Source organism: Rhincodon typus, chromosome 10 (assembly GCF_021869965.1).
Source record: "Rhincodon typus isolate 14 chromosome 10, sRhiTyp1.1, whole genome shotgun sequence".
NCBI lineage: Eukaryota > Metazoa > Chordata > Chondrichthyes > Orectolobiformes > Rhincodontidae > Rhincodon > Rhincodon typus.
In genome coordinates this window covers 54,354,135-54,377,979 of record NC_063341.1, presented here as the reverse complement: position 1 = coordinate 54,377,979, position 23,845 = coordinate 54,354,135, and the positions used below count along the sequence as shown (strand labels likewise).

The window sequence follows — 23,845 nt, the reverse complement described above, 5'->3', positions numbered from 1 at the left end:
CTCCGCTTGGTTTCCCTGATGTAGAGGAGGCCACATCGGGAACAACGGATACAGTATACCACATTAGCAGATGTGCTGGAGGCTTGATATTGATATCTAGAGGCTGATATTGGATCAACCTCCTGTTGTATACAGGGCTTGATATGGAGTTCCATTAGGGTCAATGAAATTAAATACCTTACTCTGGGTAGAATGGGTGGCTGATCTAACATCCCCTGTTTGACATAGAAAGATAGAAGCTAGGTGCAGAAGTCGGCTAATCGGTCCTTCGAGCCTGCTCTGCCATTCAATATGATCATGGCTAATCATGCAATTCAGTACCCTGTTCCCACTTTGCACCCATAACCTTTTGGCCTCCTCTACATCGGGGAAACCAAGCGGAGACTTGGGGATCGCTTTGTGGAACACCTACGCTCGGTTCGCGACAAACATCTGCACCTCCCAGTCGTGAACCATTTCAACTCCCCCTCCCACTCCTCGGACGACTTGTCCATCATGGGCCTCCTGCAGTGCCACAATGATGCCACCCGAAGGTTGCAGGAACAGCACCTCATATTCCGCTTGGGAACCCTGCAGCCCAATGGTATCAATGTGGACTTCACAAGCTTCAAAATCTCCCCTCCCCCGACCGCAACCCAAAACCAGCCCAGCTTGTCCCCGCCTCCCTAACCTGTCCTTCCTCTCATCTCTCCACCCCTCCCACCTCAAGCCCCATCCCCATCTCTTAGCTACCAACCTCATCCCGCCTCCTTGACCTGTCCGTTCTGCCTGGACTGACCTATCCCCTCCCTAACTCCCCACCTAAACTCACCTTTACTGGCTCCAACCCCGCCTCTTTGACCTGTCTGTCTCCTCTCCACCTATCTTCTCCTTTATCCATCTTCTATTCACCTCCCTCTCTCTCCCTATTTATTTCAGAATCCCCTTCCCCTTCCCCTTCTCCTTCCCCATTTCTGAAGAAGGGTCTAGACCCGAAACGTCAGCTTTCCTGCTCCTCTGATGCTGCTTGGCCTGCTGTGTTCATCCAGCTCTACACCTTGTTATCTCAGATTCCCCAGCATTGGCAGTTCCTACTATCTCTGTAGAAGTTATTGTTTTTATGTGTATATAAACACGTGCAGACATGAAAACTGCCAGGAAAGTTCTGTCTGCAGTTTCTCTTGGCATGTTGTGGAAAGGCTGATATTGGATCAACCTCCTGTTGTATACAGGGCTTGATATGGAGTTCCATTAGGGTCAACGAAATTAAATACCTTACTGTGGGTAGAATGGGTGGCTGATCTAACATCCTCTGTTTGACATAGAAGGATAGAAGCTAGGTGCAGAAGTCGGCTAATTGGTCCTTCGAGCCTGCTCTGCCATTCAATATGATCATGGCTGATCATCCAATTCAGTACCGTGTTCCCACTTTGTACCCATAACCTTTGGCACCTCTGCCCTAAGAACTATATCTATTGCCTTCTTGAAAGCATTCACTGTTTTGGCCTCAAGTGCTTTCTTTGGCAGAGAATTCCACAGGCTCACCACTGTCTGGGTGAAGTAAATTCCCCTTGCCTCGGTAGTAAATAGCCACCTGGAATCCATGAATATCTCAGGTCTGATCTCAGGATCACATTGTGTTACCGAAATATACTGTTGTCTCCGTTGGTTTGCTTATAGTGAGAAACCTTTGTTCCTTTCCCCTCCTTCCCTGGGATTCCAAAGCAATTTGATCCTCTCCCACCTGGAATCTTGGATTTCCAGGTCATCAGGAATGTCCTTTCTGTGTCTACTCTGCCTAGTCTTGTTAGAATGTTACAGATTTCTATGAGATTCTGCCGCCCCCCCACCACCCCATTCTCCAAATTCCAGTGAATGTAATCCTACTTGATTCATTCTCTCCTCATATGTCAGCCCTGCCATCTTAGGAATCAGTCTGGTGAACCTTCGCAGCCCTCCCTCTATAGCTGGAATAGTCTTACTCAGAGAGGGAGACTAAAACTGCATGCAATTTTCCACTCTAACACACAGTTGGGCTAGAACGCTATGAATGCTGTTTTGAGTTGCCTTTTTATCTGATTTACCGCACTACAGGTGTTATTTATATAAACTTTTGGACTCCAATCTGAAATATTTATATAGTGATGTGGGCAATGAAGCTTGCACAGGTTTTATTTTAAAGAAAAGAGTTAAACAGAAACAGTTCAAGAGGTCTTCACACCAGCCTCCTTCCATTCTTCAACCAAACCCAGCAGCACATCCTTCTTTTATTCATTCATGGCAAGTGAACAACGCTGGCTGGGCCAGCATTTCTTTCCCATCCCTAATTGCATTGAAAGATTGGTGGTGAGCTGTCTACTTGAATGCTGCAATCTGTTTGGCATAGGTAAACTAACAACACAAGAGGGATTTCCAAGATTTTGGCCCTGCGAGTTGCCAGGAATTTCAATAGTTAGAAAGAATATAAATAATCAGAGATATTCAAATGACACAATAATTGCAGCAGCTACAAAGGAAAGTCTACCGACTTACAGATGCAATTGTAATAGTAACAGATATGGATTAACAACCAACCCACTTGTGGGGCAAGTGTTCTGCACCTTCTTTTGCAGCCATGGTTGAAACCACTGACAAAGCCATTGTGCAGTGTTCAGTAGATGTAATTTGCTGACAAAGCCATTGTGCAGTATTCAGTAGATGTAATTCAACACTCTGTTCAATCACTGTTGCACAATAAACCATCATATAACACTGTAAATCTCCAAACACCTGTCCTGAAACAACTTATTTTTGTGTTTCACTGTTTGAAATTAACTCAGGTATACAAAACAAAAACTTGAATTCAAAGTAACACCTTTCAGAGCTGCTGAACATCCCAAAATACATTTTATGAATGAAGCGTAATTGCTGTTGTAATGTTGGAAACACTTGGCACACTGTGAGTTCCCAGAAACAGCAATATGACAAAGTAATTTAGTTTGTTGATGTCAATGAGGGATAAATATTCTCCAGGAACAAAAGCATAAATTGCTGGAAAAGCTCAGCAGGTCTGGCAGCACCTGTGGAGAGAAATCAGAGTTAACGTTTTGTGTTCAGTGATCTTTCCTCAGAACTGATGGTAACTAGGAAAATGTGGGTTTATATGCAAAAGGTAGGACCCTGTTTCCTGGTCAGCATTTCTTTCTCGGTCTTGCTGCAGTACTCCAGCGAAGCTCAGCGCAAGCTGGAATAACAGCACCTCATTATCCACTTGGGGACCCTACAGCCTTCTGGACTCAATATCAAGTTCAACAACTTTAGGGCTTGAGCTCTCCCATGTCCTTATCCTAACCCCCACAAACCCGGGCCTGTTATAAACATAGCCTGTTATTACACACAGCCCATTGTTAGCCAATAACAGTCCCTACTAACAATTATTCACCCTCCTGGCCAGATCATTTTACACTTCTTTTTCTAACGACTCTTTTCTCTCTTTGGGCTCTATCCCACCTACCGTTTACTCCTTACCCCATCTCCCACCCCATCTTCAACATATAAACCACCATTTTCCTAATTACCATTAGTTCTGAAGAAGGGTCACTGGACCTGAAATGTTAGCTCTGATTTCTCTTCACAGATGCTGCTGGACCTGCTGAGCTTTTCCAGCAATTTACAGTGTAGTTTCTGATTTACAGCACCCAAAGTTCTTTCAGTTTTTATTTAACATTCTCCAGGACACTGGGATGACTCCCTATTCTGTTTTGAAAAAGTGAAATGGAATCTATTACGCCCACCAGACCATGCAAAGGAGTCTTGATTAAGAAACTGAATTCTTCAAATGTGCTTCTTATAATAGCAGCACTGAACAGAACTAAAAAGACAAAATGTCTCAAAAACCTTGCATTTGAAGTGGAAGAAAAGTAACAAGCACAATTAACTGTTGCATTCTAGGCTTTAAACTGACAATAAACTGACAACTGAACTGAGATAGTGATCCCTACTTGTCTCTCTGGCATGTATTTTATATGCATCTATGCCAGTCATCTCAGCTACTCTTTATGTAAACAAGTTTCATATTGCGAGCGCTCTTTGTGTAAAGATGTATCTCTCAAGGTTCAAGGTAACTCTCTGATATTTATAGCTACTAGTTTGAGGATTCTTTTGCAAATGGAAGCATCTTTTCCTTGCCTACATTTCCATAGTTTTAAAGACCTCCATTAGGTCACTCCTTGGCATTTTACCAGCTTGTTCATCCTTCCCTGGTAAGCATATCCTCTCATTTCTGGTATCATCTTTGAGTAGCTCTTTGATGCTTTCTTCAATGCCTCCTATCCTTTCTGAAATACGGAGACAAGAAATATGTACAATGCTGGATGAACCAAAATTTGATTATTTTAATTCATTGATGGGATGTGGATGTCACTAGCTGGGCCAGCATTTATTGCCTTCCCTAAATGCTCTGGAGAAGATGATGGTGAGCTGTCTTTTTGAACCAATGACACCCTGGGGTGTCAATACAGCCGTAGTGTTATTAGGGAGGGAGTTCCAGGATCTTGACCCAGCAACAGTGCAGGGAAGGTGATATATTTCCAAGACAGAATTTTTATGTGTATGATAAAAGGAGAATGGTGTTCTTCCCATGCATCTGCTGCCCTGTATTTGGAAAGTGCTGTCTGAAGAGCCTTCGTGAGTTACTTAAGTACATTTTGTAAGTGGTACACACTGCTGCTACTGTGCGTCAGTGGTGGAGTAACTGAATGTTGAAGATGGTTGATATGGTGCCAATCAAGTGGACTGCTTTTTCCTGGATGGTGTCAAACTTCTTCAATGTTGTTGGAACTGCACTCATTCAGTCACATTTGTAACTTGTGCCTTGGGAAAACAGGAGGCGAGTTACCTGCCTCGGAATTCTTAACCTCTGACCTGCATGTGTAGCTATAGTATTTCAAGTTCAAGTTCAGTTTTTGGTCAATAGTAATCCTTTGAAAATGATAGTAGATAATTCAAAGAGGATAGTACCATTGAACATCAAGGGGTGATGGTTAGATTCACCTTTATTGCACAGTCATTGACTGGCACTTGTGTGGCATGAGTGGTACTTACTGTTTATAAGCCCAAACCTGAATTCTGTCCAGCTCTTACTGCGTATGAACAGAGACTGCTTCAGTATTTGAGCGTTGGCAAACGGTGCTAAAATTGTGTATAAATAGCAAACATCTCCACTTCTAATTTCATGTTGTCTGGAAGATTATTGGTGAAACAGTTGATTGGGTGTAGGACATTATCCAGAGGCACTCCTGTAGATATGTCATTGGCTGGAGATAATTGGCCTTCAACAACCATGACCATCTTCCTTTATGTCAGCTATAACTCCAATCAGCATAGAGTTAATCCTTACTCTCATTGATTCGAATTGCTTGATGCCATACTCGATGTCAAGGGCAGTCAATCTCACCTCACCTCTGGAATTCAGCTCTTTTGTCCATGTTTGGATCAAGACTCTAATGTGGTCAAGAGCTGAGTGGCCCTGACAGAACCTAAATTGAGCATAATGAGTACGTTATTTCTTTGCAAGTGCTGTTTGATTGCACTGTTGCTGAGACCTTCCATCATTTTGCTGATGTATGAGAATAAATTAATAGGGTGGTAATTGGCTGCTTTGGATTTATCCTGCATTTTGCATCCAGGACATACTAAGCAATTTTCCATATTGCAGGGTAAGAGAAATTATTACGGGTGCATTGGAACAGATTGGCAAAGGTGCAACTATTTCTGCCGCACAAGTCTTCAGTTCTATTGCCAAAATGTTGTCATGGTCCATACCTTTGCAGTATCCAGTGCTTTCAGTTGTTACTCGATATCAAATGGAGTGAATCAAATTGGTTGAGAACTGGCATCTGTGATGCTTGGGACCTCAGGACGTGTCATCCACTCAGCAGTTGTGTTTGAAGATTGCTGCGAATACTTCAGCCTTGTCTCTTGCGCTGATGTTGATGGGGGAGTCCAGCACATATATAAGTCTAATATAGCTTTCTGCTATTCAATTCTGTCCCTGTAGAAATGAACCTTGGCTCTATATTGTGGCATCACAAAAGTAGTAGCACAGAAGAAGTGTGCCAGATTCATCAAGTTAGCTGTTGGCTCTTTCAAAAAGTAATTCAGTTCATCCCATTCCCCCATCTTTTCCCCATTTCCCTGCAGTTTTTTTTTCTAGTGTTTGTCTAATTCCTTTTGAGAGTTGCATTGAATTTGTATCACCATTCCAAATCTTAACTGCTCATTGCTTTAGAGAATTCTCTTCACGCTAGGCTCATTTGCGAATCATTTTAAATCTATGTCACTAGTCACAAACTCTTCAATCATTGAGAATGGTTTTGCTTTATTTACTTTCTCTAAAACATTCACCCATCCATGCAGGTTAGGTGCATTGGCAATGCAAAATTGCCCATTATGTCCTGAGATGTTCTGGCTAGCTGGATTAACCATGGGATATGTGGGGTTACAGAGTTAGGGTAGCAGGGTGGGTCTCTTCGGAAGGTTGGTGTGGACTCAATGGGCTGAATGGCCTGTTTCTACACTGTAGGGATTCTGTTATTCTATGATTATATTTAAACACCTTTGCCAAAACTTGTCTTTAGCATATCTATTCTGAGAACCATCCTTTCCCATTCTCTCCATGTAACTGTCATCCCTTATCCTTAGAACCATCCTAATAAATTTCTTCTGTAGAGTACTCAAAGCCTTCATCTTCTTCCAAAAATATGATACATAGTATTGGATACAGTACCCCTGTACTGAGTCTGCAATTTTTGCAAGTGTTTTCATGGCTTTTCTTTATTCACTCGTGGGACATAGGTGTTGCTGGTTGGCCAGCATTTATTGCCTGTCCCTGGTTGCCCTTGTGATGGTGGTGGTGAGCTGCCTTCTTGAACTGCTGCAGTCCACATGCTGTAGGTTGACCCACAATGCCCTAAGGAAAGGAATTCCAAGATTTTGACCCAGTGACAGTGCAGGAATGGTGATATATTTCCAAATGAGGATGGTGAATAGCTTGGAGGAGGACTTGAAGATTGTGGCGTTCCGGTGGATCTGCTGTCCTTGTCTGTTGAGATGAAAGTGGTCGTGGTTTGGAAGGTGCAGTCTGAGGATATTTGGTGAATTTCTATGGTGCATCTTGTAGACAGTACACACTGCTGCTACTGAGTGTTGGTGGTGGAGGGAGTGAATGCTTGTGGACGTAGTGCCAATCAAGCGAGTTGTTTTGTCCTGGATGGTGTCAAGCTTCTTGACTGTTGTTGGATCTGCATTCTTCCAAGCAAGTGGAGAGAATTCCATCACATTCCTGACTTGTGCCTTATAGATGGTGGACAGACTTTGGGGAGTTAGGTGGTGAGATACTCACTGCAGTATAACCAGCCTATGACCTGCTTTTGTAGCCACCGTGTTTATGTGGTGAATCCAGCTGAGTTTTTGGTCAATAGTAGAAAAAGGATTGTTCTGAAGGAGAATCACTGGACTCAAAACATTAACTTTGTTTTCTCTCCACAGATACTGCCAGACCTGCTGAGTTTCTGCAGTAATTTCTACTTCTGTTTCAGATTTCCTGCATCCTCAGTTCTTTGTTTTATTCCCATAGGTACCTTAGCTCATTTACCCTGCTTAGACTCTTAATAATCAGAGCAGCACTTGAGCTCTTTATTCTTCCTACTAAAAAGTAAATCTTATACTTATCCATATTGAACTTAATTTATCAATTCAACCTGTTCTATAAGTCTATTAACCCTCTTTTAGTATTTTCCTGCTGTCTTCTTCAGTATTTACTGTGCTCCATGATGTAGTGTTATTAGCAATTTTATTTAGTGTTGCTCACCTGTTAATTTGGTGTCATCCAGAAATTAAATGGGGTTGTGGTTTTGATTGTTTAGGTGCAATCTGCTGGTTCTTTAATGTATTGTGCCACTGTGTTAAGTGCAACAATTTACCTTTAACTTTTCAAACATTTCTGTAAATGAAGCTAGATTTATCAGTGCAATAGAATGCAATTTCACTGACATCAGTAGTTTCAGACCTATTGCAGTGAATGGTAACAAACACATGTTATGATCCTTGACCAGACTACGAAATTTATATTATAATCTGGCTAGGGATAAGTAACTTTTTTAAAAAGCTGACAAAGTGTGAGATTCCAGGGACTTACTAAGAGAATAAAACTATAAGATTCCATGACAATGAACAATTAACAATAAACTTCATTGTATTATACCATATTAGAACAATTACACAATCTACAATTTGTATCCTAACATCCAATTAGACTGAACCTGATGTAAGTATAGGTAATAGACCAGCAGACTTCACAGATTTCTCAACAAGCCTCCAGATTTAGTGGCACTCTTGCTCACCAAATCTTGTTAAAAATTTACAAGACGTTCTAATTCCTATGTTGACAATTTATTTTCAGAGCTCACTAGAAAGCAATTCTAACATGGCCTGTCTCAGTGACTGTTCATGTCCGGTAGTTTACTGTCCAAATCATGACTGCATTCTGCAGGATTCTGGAAACTGCACTACAGCATGTATTCACAGGCACAACTTCTGCTTTTCATGGACAGCTAGCTTAACCAAGCTGGTACTGCCCCTGCATTTTTCTCACTTTGCTCAGCAGCACAAAACTAATACTGCTTAAGGGCTTCCTTCATCCTTGCTGTCAGCTGCAGTGAACTCTGAATGGCACACAGCTTCTTCTGAGGGCTCACAAAAAGGTGCTCTGGCAGCACCTTTCAAGATGAAACTTCTTTTCCATCCTGCAAATTAGCTGACTGATTAGCGCCATAAAGTAAAAACCAACTTCTTTAACTGCCTTCGTCCGTAAGAACATAAGAAATAGGAGTAGGAGTAGGCTATCTGGCCCGTCGAGTCTGATCCGTCATTCAATGAGACCATAGCCGATCTGTTCGTGGACTCAACACTACTTACCCACCCTCTCCTTAATTCCTTTCCTGTACGAAAATCTAGCTATCTTTGCCTTAAAAAATTCAATGGTGTAGCCTCAACTGCTTTAACTGCCTAAAATTAACTGTTGAGTAACTCTTGAACTGTGCTGAATGACCTATTGAAAACCTCTCATCAAGCCCCACACTTGAATGTAAATAATGTATAATGTTTTGAAACAACTGTATCAACCCAGTGGAGTTGCCACTTCCCTGAATGTTACAATATTCATAGATTGCTGAAGAGGATTTCATCACATACATTTCTTCAATTGTCAGAGCAAAGACTATTTTCGAGAATCAGCAGTTTGCCATTTATCATACAAATCAATGAGACTGTGGATGGTATAGATGCAATTTGTTGCATTTGAAAAGTTTATGTTCCAGGTAAGTACAAAACACGCATCTTTCACTTTTCTCTCTATTTCTTCACCTTCATGTCCACCAGTATATATGGTATATTTCATTCAGAATAACTCAAGTTAAAAAAATATTTCCTAAATGCCTGGCATGTTTCTCTGCCAGGCCATTGCTTATAAAACGTACAGCACTCTCTGCCTTACTAATTCATTGCTGCTCTCTAGTGGTAGTCAAGAAAACATCACATTAACAGACAAAAAGGAAAAGTAAAATGGAGATGTCTAAAACCTGAATAAAAGCAAAACATTCTGAAAATATTCTGCAGCTATGGAGAGAATAGGCAGCTTAACAGTTGAAATATGAGCTCTTCTATTTGGTTATGATTTTGATCAAACCATTTGTATTAACTTCCAATCAGGAAGCCTTCGGAGACCAGTTATTTTGTGCTAGGTGAATTAAACTGAGTGAGTTTGGGGAAGTGTTTGTCTGGGGTTCATGCTTGATCCACATCACGGCCATAATATTTATCAAGCATGCCTTAATCCATTAGTGTTGGAAACAGATTTTTTGGAGTATTTCATTTTATTTTCACAAATAAAACGTATGTCTGAACTACAAAATACAAGGAGCTGTAAATTAAATTTCCAAAGCTTTGTGCATCCGAAATGTCTAAATTATTGCAGAACCAAACAAATTTTTGGTATAGATTTAGACTACTTTCAGCCTCTGTGCTGTTTACTACAAAACACTTTTTTTGTTCATTTATCACCACCATTAACAAAGCCTAGGTTCTAATAGGTAAAAGAGGCCAAAAGGCAATATATACTGCAATGCAGAACAGCTAAAATTCAAATTAATTAGATAGACAATGAAGGACATTTCTGAATGACCGGGAGTTATGTTGTAGTTAGGTGGGAACAATGAACAGTGGGAAAGTTGTAATACAGCCATTCCCAAAGTTATAAAAACTGAGAGGACCACAGTGGATAAGTACAGACTTGTTAGCCTTACATCAATAATGAAAAATTAAAGATATGATTTATCAGAAGTAAAATGGCGCATTCTTGCACCTGTAAACGTATTATGTGACAGCAAACAGATTTGGAAAGCGTTGATCTTCGTTGATGATCCTTGAAAATATTTTTGTGGAAGTGTTTCCCAAATAGGCAGTGGAAAGTCTTATGGACTGACAAAAACCTTTGAATCCTAAAGATATCTTCCATTTCATTGAAAGCTAACCTGGCTGCTACAGACATAATATTCCTCGTGTGCTGTGTTCCATTTACTGCCACTCTATACCCTCTACCTGGCTGGATCTTTGGAGACTTCATGTGCAAGTTTGTCAACTACTTACAACAGGTAAGTGAACATACACATGCTGAGCGGTTAGGAAATTAAAGAAATGTTGGTCTATAAAGCAAAGATGAATGTCACAATATTACTGACATTTAGAGCTGCACTGTCAAAGACATCAGTAAATCAGAACAAAGTGAGTTAATGAAGCAAGAAAATGTGGTTAGAATTAGCATTCTTGAGTCTTTAACATGATTTAAGGTATTTTAAATTGCTGTAATCCATGCTCTGGTTAATGTATTTATGAAAGTTTTGTATATTATTTTAACCAATTTACTAACTCAATGAAAGTAAACAAATGTAAAAATAACTTGCATTCTTTGAGATGTTATAACGTTCCAAGGTGTTTCAGTAGGGTATTATTGAACAAAACATGACACTGAGACACATTCTAAGACAGCTGACCAAATGTTTGGTCACAGAGATATGTTTGATGGAACATCTTAAAGGGGAAAGAAGGCATCAAGAGGAGGTGCGATTAAGGAAGGAAATCCAGAACTTAGAGCCCCAGCAGCTGGATATTTAGCTGCTGATGGTGATGCAATTAAAATGGGGATGTGCATGAGGCCATAATGGGTGAGGATATAAACGGTATATGTTATAGAGTCTTACAGCATGGAAACAGACCCTTTGGTCCAACTCATCCGCACCAACCAGACATCCCAATCTGACCTAGTCTCATTTGCTAACTTTTGGCTCATACCCTTCCAAACCCTTCATATACCCATCCAAATACCTTTTAAATGTTGCAATCGTACCAGCCTCCACCATTTCTTCTGGCAGCTCATTCCATACATGCACCACCTTCTGCATGAAAAATGTTGCCTCTCATGTCTTCTTCACTATCCTGACTACTTGGGACTCCACTTTCAAGGAACTATGAACCTGCATTCTAAGGCCTCTTTGTTCAGCAAAACTCCCCATAACCTTACCATTGAGTGTCCAAGTCCTGCCCTGATTTGCCTTTCCAAAATGCAGCACCTCACATTTACCTAAATTAAACTCCATCTGCCACTCCTCAGCCCATTGGCCCATCTGATCAAGATCCATTATACTCTGAGGTGACCTTCTTCGCTGGCCACTACACCTCCAATTTTGGTGTTACCTGCAAACTTACTAACCATTCCTCCAATGTTCGCATCCAAATCTTTTATATAAATGATGAAAAGTAGTGGACCCAGCACCAATCCTTGTGCTACACTGCTGGTCACAGGCCTCCAGTCTGAAAAGCAGCCCTCCACCACCACCCACTGTCTCTACCTTCAAGTTTTGTATCCAAATGGCTAGTTCTCCCTGTGTTCTATGTAATCTAACCTTGCGAGCCAGTTCACCATGAGGAACCTTGTCAAACACCTTATTGAAATCCATATAGATCATGTCCACTGCTCTGCCCTCATCAGTCCTCTTCATTACTTCTTCAAAAAACTTAATCAAGTTAGTGAGACACAATTTCCCATGCACAAAGCTATGTTGACTATTCCTAACCAGTACTTGCTCTTCTAAATATATGTAAATTCTGTCCCTCAGGATTCCCTCCAACAGGCGGCACAGTGGGTCAGTGGTTAGCACTGCTGCCTCACAGTGCCAGGCACCCATGTTCAATTCCACCCTTGGGTGTGCACTTTGCACATTCTCCCCGTATCTGCGTGGGTTTCCTCTGGGTGCTTCTGTTTCCTCCCACAGTCCAAAGATGTGCAGGCTATGTGGATTGGCCATGCTAAGTTGCCCGTAGTGTTCAGGGATGTGGAGATTAGGTGGCTTGTAGGGTGATGAATCGGTGTGGACTTGTTGGGCCGAAGGGCCTGTTTTGACACTGTAGAAATTCTATGATCTATGAACTCGCCCATCACTGATGTTAGGCTCCCCAGTCTATAGTTTCCTGGCTTTTCCTTACCACCTTTCTTAAATAGTGGCACCACGTTAGCCAACCTCCAGTCTTCAGGCACCTTTCCTGTGGCTATTGATCATACAAATATCTTAGCAAGGGGCACAGCAATCACTTCCATAACTTCCCACTGAGTTCTAGGTTACACCTGATCAGATCCTGGGGGTTTATCCACCTTTATGCATTTTAGGACATTCAGCATCTCCTCCTCTGTAATATGGACATTTTTCAAGATGTTGCTATTTATTTCCCCAAGTTCTCTAGCTTCCATGTTCTTCTTCACAGTAAACACTGCTGTATAATACTCATTTAGAATCTCCCCCATCTCCTGCAGTCCCACACAAAGGCGGCCTTGCTGATCTTTAAGGGACAACAAGGTGCAGGGCTGGATGAACACAGCAGGCCAAGCAGCATCATAGGAGCAGAGAGGCTGACGTTTCGAGCCTAGACCCTTCATCAGAAAAGGGGGAGGGGAAGGGGGTTCTGAAATAAATAGGGAGAGAGTGGGAGGCGGATAGAAGATGGATAGAGGAGAGGATAGGTGGAGAGGGTTACGAGAGAGTTGCAGTGGGAGAGAGATCCCTTGAGGTTTGTCCGGAGGGAGGAGGGTAACTTCTTCAGGCTAGGCATCCTTCAAAGAGGCTTCGCAGTGGGGTTAAAATTGAATCAGAGATAGTAGGAACTGCAGATGCTGGAGAATCCGAGACAACAAGGTGCAGGGCTGGATGAACACATCAGGCCAAGCAGCATCATAGGAGCAGAGAGGCTGACGTTCTTTAAGGGGCCCTATTCTCTCCCTTGTTACTCTTTTGTCCTTAATGTATTTGTAGAATCCCTTTGGACTCTCCTTAACCGTATTTGTCAAAGCTATCTCATGTCTCCTTTTTGCCGTCCTGATTTCTCTCTTAAGTAGACACGTACTGCTTTTAGACTCTTCCAGGAATTCACTCGATCCCTGCTGTCTATACCTGACATATGCTTCCTTCTTTTTCTTGACCAAAACCTCAATTTCTCTAGTCATCCAGCATTTGCTACACCTACCAGCCTTGCCCTTTACTCTAACAGGAACATACTGTCTCTGGTCTCTTGTTATCTAATTTTTGAAAAATTCACATTTTCCAGCCATCCTTTTACCTGTGAACATCCGCCCTAGTCAACTTTTTGAAAGTTCTTGTTTAACACCTTCAAAATTGGCCTTCCTCCAATTTAGAACTTGAACTTTTAGATCCGGTCTATCCTTTTCCATCACAATTTTAAAACTAATAGAATTGTGGTCGCTGGCCCCAAAGTGCTCCCATCTCAGTTACCTGCCCTACCTTATTTCTCAAGAATAGGTCAAACAATGCTGGGTCCACTGCTTTTCATTATTTATATAAATAATTTGGATGTGAATATAAGAGGTACAGCTAGTGAATTCACAGATGACACCAAAATAGGTGGTGTAGTGGACAGTGAAGAAGATTATCTCAAATTACCAACAGGACCTTGATCAGATGAATTGATGGGCCAAGGAGTGGCAGATGGAGTTTAATTTACACAAATGTGATGTGTTGCATTTTGGTAAGGCAAATTAGAGAAGGACTTATGCGCCTAATGGTAGGGTCCTGGGGAGTTTTGCCTTGAGGTGCACGTTCGTAGTTCCTTGAGGGTGGAGTTGCAGATAGGCAGGTGAAGAAGGTGTTTGGTACGCTTGCCTTTATTGGTCAGTGCAGAGTATGGGAGATGGAATGTCATGTTGCGAATATATTGCATTCAATTCTGGTCTCTCTGCTATAGGAAAGGTGTTGTTAAACTTGAAAGAGTACAGAAAAACTTTACAAGGATGTTGCCGGGGTTGGAGGGTATGAGCTATAAGAAGAAGCTGAATAGGCTGGGGCTATTTTCCCTGGAGTGCTAGAGACTGAGGGGTGACCTTTTAGAGATTTATAAAATCGTGGGGAACATGGATAGTGTGAATAGCGAAGGTCTTTTTCCCAGGGTGGGAGAGTCCAAAACTAGAGGACATAGATTTGTTAATCCTGAAGGAAATCTAAAAAGGTGACTTTAGTTTTTGACGTTGATTTGAAGTGTCATTAGAGGATCTGAGGAGTGTCAATAGGTGATATCATAATGGAGTCAAAAGAGCCAGGACTACAATTAGTTCAGATTCAGGAAACAAGATAAGATACCACTGAAACTACCAAATAACTAAAAATATTTTTATTTACTTGAACAGGTCGTTGAATTTAACTGTTCTTGCTTAGTTCCCTTCAGCACAGTAAGCCCCTTCCAATACCTTAGAACATATCTGTTTGAATGCACCCAATTTTGTAATTCTGGTTTATGTATCTTAGATGGTTTTTGTTTTTGTTTTTCAAATTTGGGTTTTTGTACCTAAGATGGCACTGGAGAATGGTGACTTTATAAACTTTTCAATGTACTCCTGTACTTCTACACTTGAGTACATGTGAGAATAAAACCTAATTCTAATTCTAATTCTAAATCAATCGGATGTTACTTAGCAAAAAAAAACATTTTGTACAATCTGTAGCAAATAATTTGCTTAATGCAATTACCATTGGATAGAATGCCAGTTAGGGTGATAAATATCTGCAATTCCTTCATTTGTGGTCATAGAGCTGTACAGCACAGAAATAAAAAAACCCTTCGGTCCAACTCGTCCATGCCAACCAGATATCCTAAATTAATCTAGTCCCATTCGCCAGCATTTGGCCTTTTTCCCTCTAAACTCTTCCTATTCATACACCCATCCAGATGCCTTTTAAATGTTGTAATTGTACCAGTCTCCACCATCTCCTCTGACAACTCATTCTAAACAGCCACCACCGTCTGTGTGAAACTGTTGACTCTTCAGTCCCTTTTATATCTTTCCTCTCTTGCCTCAAATGTACGCCCTTTAGTTTTGGACTTCTCTACACTGGGGAAAAGACCTTGGCTATTCACCCTATACATGCCCCTTATGACTTTATGAACTTCTATAAAGTAACTCCTCAGCCGCTGATGCTCCAGGGAAAATAGGCCCGGCCTATTCAGCCTCTCCCGATAGCTCAAACCCTCCAACCCTGGCAACATCCTTGTAAATCTTTTCTGAACCCTTTCTAGTTTCACAACATCCTTCGTATAGCAAGGAGACCAGAATTGAATGCAATATTCCAAAAGTGGCCTAACCAATGTCCTCTACACCTTCAACATGACATCCCAACTCATTTTATGCCTGAAAGCTTTTAATGAGATGCTTAAAACATTTGAATCATTGATTGAGAATATTTTTCACGAACCTTTCCCTGAAGCAATTCTATTCTAAATGTGCAAACACTTGAACCCTATCTTTATTCTTCATTAGGGTACTGATAAGGAATGAAACTGTCCTGTTTCCGTTTAGGCTTTTACTAGTGGTCCTTGAAATGTTCAATTTGTCATTGACTCCCAGCACCTGATTATTATTGCAGCCACCAATAACCCAATTGAATTATTTTCTCATCACCTTTACTGCTCTATTATGTAATGAAGGATGCTTATATATTTATTTTTTTACAGGTTACTGTCCAGGCAACCTGCATTACTTTGACTGCAATGAGTGCTGATCGCTGTTATGCAACACTTTATGCGCTTAAGTCGTTGCGTCATCGCACTCCTAAGGTCGCCATGGTGGTCAGCGCATGCATATGGATAGGTATATTCTGATTTAACACTGTGGATATCAAAACACCTATGCTGATAATTGTGTTTGAATATGTGAGGATTAACAGAACTATGATAAACAGTCATTTGGTAGTACAAAACCTGAATATTGCTGAAAAAAGACAGTTTATCGAAGCTTTTCGTCATTGCGAATTATCAGGACAATTCGCAAGAATAGCAATTCAAGAAGAAAACCAACACATATTACATCAGAGGTGAGTGCTGATTGGTTAGCCAGTAGACCCTGTTTGCTAGCAGCCTTGCCATGTGGGATGCACTAATTTATGATAATTGACAGTTAACTGCCAGGCTTTGTTTAAATTTTAAACCAGTCAGAGTCAATCTGCCTGATCAGAGCATTGCTGTGAGAAATAAACCACTGAATGGCTGTTTACTTATTATATTGAGTTGAAACAGGCATAGTTGGTGTACTTGTTCTTTCTTTTTGCTAAGAGCAGGGCCCTGTGTATTAATACATGTGGCTCCCAGCACACACAAGGTCTGATAAACTATATATTGCGTGTGCAGGAAGCCATTTATATTAATATATTAATATTAATTCTCCCATGGTCAAGATTATTCAGCAAACATTGATCAGCCGGAAATCTAATGAACTCTGCATGTCGTACAGTTGAGTTCAGTTTTCTTTTTATTCATTCGTGGGGTGTGGGCGTCGTTGGCTAGACAGCATTTATTGCCCATCCCTAATAGCCCAGAGGGCAGTTAAGAATCAACCACATTGCTGTGGGTCTGGAGTCACATGTAGGCCAGACCAGGTGAGGATGGCAGTTTCCTTCCCTAAAGGACATTAGTGAACCAGATGGGTTTTTCCGACATTCGACGATGGATTCATGGTCATCATTAGATTCTTAATTCCAGATTTTTTAAAATTGAATTCAAATTCCACCATCTGCCATGGCAGGATTCGAACCCGGGTCCCCAGAATGTCATCTGGGTCTCTGGATTAACAGTCCAGCAATAATACCACGAGGCCATTGCCTCCTCAATGTCATGTATGCCCAAATCAATGGTATTGCGATGGGGTCCCCACTTGGTCCAGTGCTCACCAACATATTTGTTGGATTTCATGAGAACCATGTCTTCATTGGTATGACACACCTCCCAACCTCTGTATAACCCTGATCTGTAGATTCAAATTTGGTATATTTGCATCCAGAGCTACGTGTAAGTATTTTCCAAATGTTGTAACAGGTGACGTCCTGTGCTCAAATTCATGTTTGAAATGGAACAGTCAAATAAGATTCTATTTTGTGACAATAAATCAAGTTCATTCATTAATTCCTTGATGTTCTAATTGAGGTATCAACTGAGAATTCTCTATTTGCTTGAAATCTACATCCATTGGTCCATATACATATTCAGATTGCTACAGTTCCACATGCAACCATGCCAACCTTGTAAGGAGGGCCCTAGTCACTCATTTACCCTGTGATCCTGATTCTGAGACATGGTATAACAAAAACTATCCTGCAGGATAATGGCAACCCTGATCAGATCATTTCTTACTGTATATTGTACAAGCTCATGGAATGCCCTAAGGTGTTCACTCATTGGTCTGAAAATTCCCCAGATTACTTTTGAAGGGTGAGCTAACTCATGAGTTGAGTGACAAGTGAAGTTGGCTGCTTCACGCTTCTACCCTGCAGTAACAACACAAGTGGTGGATGTCAATAACAGGATGCTACCATCAAGCTGCAAAGATGTTCTTCGAGTCACACAAGTGAGTAATAGAGTCAAGAGTCATACAACATGGAAACAGACCCTTCAGTCTAACGAGTCCATGCTGACCAGGTTCCCAAACCAAACTAGTCCCACTTGCCTGCGTTTGGCCCATATCTCTCCAAACCTTTCCTATTCATGTACTTACTGAAATGTCTTTTAAATGTTGCAACTGTACCTGCACCTAGCACTTCCTCTGGCAGTTCATTCCACATAGGAGCCACTGTCTGTGTAAAAACGTTGCCCCTTATGTCCTTTTTGAATCTTTCTCCTCTCATCTTAAAAATATGCCCCTTAGTCTTGAACTCCCCCATTCTAGGGAAAAGACCCTTGTTATTCACCTTCTCTATACCCCTCATGATTTTATAAACCTCTATAAGTTCACCCCTTAACCTCTGAGACTTCAGTGAATAAAGTCCCAGCCCATCCAGCCTATCTTTATGATTCAAACCCTCCGGTCCCAACAACATTCTGGTAGATCTTTTCTGAACCCTATCCAATTTAATAATACACTCCCTATAGCAGTGTGACCAGAACTGTACACAGTACTCCAAAAGTGGCCTCACCAACATCCTGTACAACCTCAACATGATGTCTTAATTCCTATACTCAAAGGCCTGAGCAATGAAGGCAAGCATGCTAAATGCCTTCTTAACCACCCTGTCTACATGTGATGCAATTTTCAAAGAATTATGTACCTGAACCCCTAGGTGTCTCTGTTCTACAACACTACCCAGGTCCCTACCATTAACTGTAGAAGTCCTGCCCTTATTTGTTTTACTAAAATGCAATACCTCACAAATATCCAAATTAAACTCCATCTGTGTAAAGTGGCGTATGAATTTTCATGCCTGTGTGATACCAGGGGTATGTAGGCTGTATCTCCTAAAAACTAGAAGATCATATCAAACATCATATCCTTGCAAGATATGACTATGTCCCAACCAGAGTGCACTTACAAAAACTTGCAACATAGTGTCTAACAGTGAATATGAATTGTAAAGAATGAGAAACAGAGACAGGAATATAAGGCATAATACATGCCAGAGGTTCTAACATATTCGAGCACCAAGCTTCTTGATTTAATGGCAGTCTCGTATTGCTATCTTTGCTACTTGTAGGCTGATGGATGATCTCATTGACATCAGTGCTTTTTGATTCTAGGTTCCTTGATTCTGTCTTTGCCAATTATCATGTACCAGAAGATTATAAAAGGTTACTGGTATGGACCGAGAACATATTGTGCTGAGGCCTTTCCATCAGATTCCCATCAGAAAGGCTTCATACTGTACCACTTTCTTGCTGGCTACCTTCTACCTTTGTTCACCATCTCTTTGTGCTATTCCTTGATATTAAAGAGAGTTGGACAATCTGTTGTTGAGCCCTTAGACAACAACTATCAGGTGTGTGCAAAATTTTAATTCATTTCTCAAACTAAACACTAAAAGGGAATTTTCATTGACAATTTGATCCCTAGATGGCGTACCTTAGCCTTCAAAGTAAAGAGGAAACATATGGTAATAAAAAAGATGGCTTATGTTTTGGCTGAGTTTTCTTTTTAAACAGACAAGAACCATCAGGTTTGCTTTCTAACCAGTGGTGTGCTCTCATTTCTTTCATTCCCATTACTCTGAAAACCATTTTACCCAAACTCAAGCCTCACTATTGAATTTCGTATTTGATCTTGTAAGCTGAAATCTTTTATCAACAGTAAACTGACATTACAAAATGGAGTGGCCAGTGGTCATTGCAACAATGATTGGTGGTTCACAAAATTGATCTTGGTACTCTCTGAGGCTGTAGGAAAGGGAAGTTAGCAAGGTTAATGCAGCAGAATGATCAGAATTTTCTAATGGCCTGCAACTCAAATATCAATAAGAATGGCTAGACCTTGCATTGAAAACTTCAATACAAAATGTAGAAATACTTGTAGCAAAATCTTGGGCAGAAAGCTTCATGGGTGATATAAGCTAGCTGTGAACATTTTTGCAGATTTATCGATTCAGTACTGTTTTAGTGCAATATCAGAAGCTGTCATGTCCCTGAACAAACCTCCCCCACCCTGTCTGAAACCAGTTTTCAGTTATGAAATCAGTTATGAAAACTGGCTTCAGCTTTGTAAGTCCTACAGTAATCAGACATTAACATGTGGAAGAGTCAGAACCAGGCTAAATCGCTCCATTGTACAGGAGTAAGAAATTAATCTTCTTGTGCCTCATGTTAAAAGAATTGTAGAATTTCATGACTTTACACCAATAAAATTAATGGCAATATAAACAGAAAATGCTGTAAATATGGTACTATCTGTGAAGAGAGAAACAGTATTAATGTTTCAGTCAATGGTTCTTAGCAGTGAAATTAGGGACAATGTGGCCAAAGTCCTTGATAATTTCAGTTTTTTTTTGTTTTATACAGTACTTTGAATGTGATTACAAATCAAGGAGCTGAGTTTTTGTAACTGGACTGAGCTTACAGTGATGAAATAAGTGGATAGTTTCATAGTCAGGCTTTCTTGATGGAAATATTCATTTGATTGTCTCTCTATTAAAGTTAATTGTACATCCTCTATCCATCAAAGTCCATGTCTACTTACTTTAGTGATTTCCTTACTGTTTAGGTTTTAGATTGAAGATAAATTATATTGTAGAAGTGAAAGAAGTAGCAGAGAAACCATTAGAAAATAATCAAATGTTACTTTTGATGATGTTAAATTGTTATTCATACAAATGAGCAGTAACATTTCTTTCTTGGAGGATTCTTTAATAACATACATATCCATTCACATTGGTTTGAGTCCTCTGAAATTAAATGCATCTTATCCAAAAGTTTACCAGATGTACCATAAGGATATATTTTATATTTGAATCAGGAAACCATACCAAACCAGACACTTTGCAAATAGCACAGACTACTACTCTGATTTTGAGCAAAATGGTACAATTCCCAAATATATGACTCAGCAGACAAAATGTAAGTTTTATTAACTAGTTATTCATTCCCAAGATTTGACCTAATCAAATTATTTCTTTCTTTGAGAAAAATTTGAATCACATGCTATAGTTATAAGGTTGAGGCTAAAATTAGCATCACGGGATACAATAATCTGAAATTTGATGCCAAGTATGAAATGGTTTGTTAAATGGCAAGGAATTTCAATAGAAGTGATCAGTTTTGCTCATATTGTTCATTTTATTTTATGAATGTATGTCTGTTTTCAACTAGGTGCAGCCTTTATTTGCTATTTTAACAAGTGTGTTGATCTAATTAAAATAATTTCCTAGCCTGCATGATGGTTTCCCAGGGTCATTTAGTCCAGGCGCAGTCTTCAGGCAGGTTTGAAAAAATGCACCTACTGTTTTGTAACGGACTATTGATTCCAGGTTTGCAGGATTTTAGCTACAATATTTGCTTTGAGAAGCTGGGGTTGCTTGAATAGCAATGGGGGAAGTTGTGCACATAGGGAGGACGATGAATGCTCTCAATTAAAGGTCTACAAAACAAGCATCATTAAGGAACATGTCTCCTTCTGCCTCCAGCTGGGAAGAATATGGTGCCATACAAATTTAAGGCCACAGTTATTTTTGCAGCAGCTGGTTCTGGCTCTGCAGTACAGCTGCACATCTAGTTAAAGAAGGAAGCACATTTCAGTCTCTGCATCCTTGGTGAAATGTAGCTGCCTGAGAAATTGGTTCTGGCTGAGATGGAATACCCTTGCTGTGTAAGCTTTCTATTGAGAGTCTTTCTCCTTCCATCTGTGCACATCTTGGCTACCCATTCCGCATCAACAGTCACACAGCAGCACAAGTGGAAATGCAAATATAGCCCCCTTTGTTTCTGAATAAAGTCTTTCTCCAGACAGGGCTTCTAACTCCCTTGACTTCCACCATCCAAAACATTTTCCAAACTAATAATAATAATAATTGCCATAACAACAGTGGTAATGTATTCCAGAAACCTGTTCACAATCCAATGAGCAAGTTACATTAAAACATTCATAAATCCCACAGATATGTAACCATCATGTAACAAAGTCAGGTAAAAAAATTCAGCAGGTAACAGGAAGGTGATAAGTGGAATATTAAATGCAGAATCAAATTGAATTAAACCAAGACACTATTCCTATATGATAGGCATTGAAGTGCATCCAGATTTAATTATTAAAGTATAATAACACTGAATGCAATACTTTGACTCTTTCTGCAGTAGCAAAACCAAATAAAATACACTTGATGACCATGGTCAGTCCTTTCATTAGCATTAATTGGGAATCTGTCATGTAGCTGAATGCCTATGAGGACCCAAATGACAGTTCATGGCCATATCTGTGTGAGATGTTGTTTGACAACTTGATCCGCCCACTCTGCATGCTTCTGAAACACGCACACAGACAAACCCTATAGTCAGTGTGAGCCATTCTCGAAGCGGTCCACTTACTACTTGGACATCTTGGTCTGTTGTAATGATGGCACCAGTAGTGCTGATTGTTGTATAAGGGAAGTAGTTATCAATAGAACAGCTGACAAAATCACAAGCAGTGATTTCAGGATTATGTTAGGCAGTGTCTGGAAGGTTTTATTATAAGATGGTCATGCAGCAATCTATTCCAATTGTGTATGTGTATGCACATAGTTCAATAAACATTTCTGATTGCAAAGAGCTGCTCTGTGTCCATCTCTAAGCACAACTGTAACATGATGACAGCAGTAAAATTGAAAACCCTTTCCTCCAAGCTACAAGAAGAGATTGGAGGGGTTGGGGTTATTTTCCTTGGAACAGAGAAGTCTGAGGGGTAAATTGTGAAGGGTAGATGGGAGCAACCTGTTTCCCTTGGCAGAGACTTCAAAAACCAGATGTTAGAGATTCAAGCTGAGCAGCAGAAGGATTAGAGAGAACATAACGAAAATCTTTTTTACGTAAAGGGTGGTGGCTGCCTGGAATTCATTGCATGAGTTGGTGATGGAGGCAGAGACCTTAAAGTCTTTTAAAAAGTACCTGGATCTGCACCTTAAATGCTGTAAACTGGAGGGCTTTGGGCTGTGAGTAGGAAGATGGGATTCGAAAGGGCAGCTGGGTGTCTTTGGATCAGCACAGACCAGATGGTCCAAATGGCCCCTTTCTGTTCTGTATCATTTCTGTGGTTCAACTCGGGGGCATAGGTTTAAGGTGAGAGGAGGAAAGTTTAAAGGAGATGTGTGAGTTAAGTTTTTTACACGGAGGATTTTAGGTACCGGGGGAGATGGTGGAAGCAGATATGATAGCAAAGTTTAAGAGGCATTTAGACAGACACATGAACAGACAGAGAATGGAGGGATATAGACCATGTGCAGGTAAATGGGATTAGTTTAGAGTGGCATTATGGTTAGCACAGACATAGTGGGCCAAAGGGCCTGTTCGTGGGCTGTACTGTTCTATGTTCTATTACCATTTTATACATTGGAATTGGTAAGTTTCAAATAGATAAACAATTGAGTTGGTAAGAACATTGAAAAAAAAGTTCCTGAAGAGAGGGCAGAGGACTTGGAATATTTACATAACAAAACGTTGTAGAAATAGCATGAGCAAGTATTGAGCAGGGCCAAATAAGCTGTGAATGCTGTTTTATCAGTCTTTCTTTAGAACATAAGAACATAAGAACTAGGAACAGGAGTACGCCATCTAGCCCCTCGAGCCTGCCCCGCCATTTACTAAGATCATGGCTGATCTTTGAGACTCAGCTCCACTTACCCGCCCACTCACCATAACCCTTAATTCCTTTACTGTTCAAAAATTTATCTAGCCTTGCCTTAAAAACATTCAGTGAGGTAGCTTCAACCGCTTCACTGGGCAGGGAATTCCACAGATTCACAACCCTTTGGGTGAAGAAGTTCCTCCTGACCTC

The 23,845-nt window shown here is 40.6% G+C and overlaps 2 protein-coding genes across 3 annotated transcripts in view; one reads left to right on the top strand and one right to left on the bottom strand.

Moving 5' to 3' along the window:
* Window positions 1–23,845, bottom strand: part of usp24 (ubiquitin specific peptidase 24) — a 229,715-nt gene that overhangs the window by 188,962 nt on the left and 16,908 nt on the right. The window lies entirely within an intron of this gene.
* The window catches only part of LOC109918059 (G-protein coupled receptor 54-like), an 82,103-nt gene continuing 67,484 nt past the window's right edge, over window positions 9,227–23,845 (top strand). The window contains exons 1-4 of the mRNA XM_048602454.1: window positions 9,227–9,335; window positions 10,543–10,667; window positions 16,084–16,219; window positions 19,132–19,370. Coding sequence (XP_048458411.1) covers window positions 10,638–10,667; window positions 16,084–16,219; window positions 19,132–19,370 — 405 coding nt within the window. The 5' untranslated portion in view covers window positions 9,227–9,335; window positions 10,543–10,637. The remainder of the gene's footprint in view (window positions 9,336–10,542; window positions 10,668–16,083; window positions 16,220–19,131; window positions 19,371–23,845) is intronic.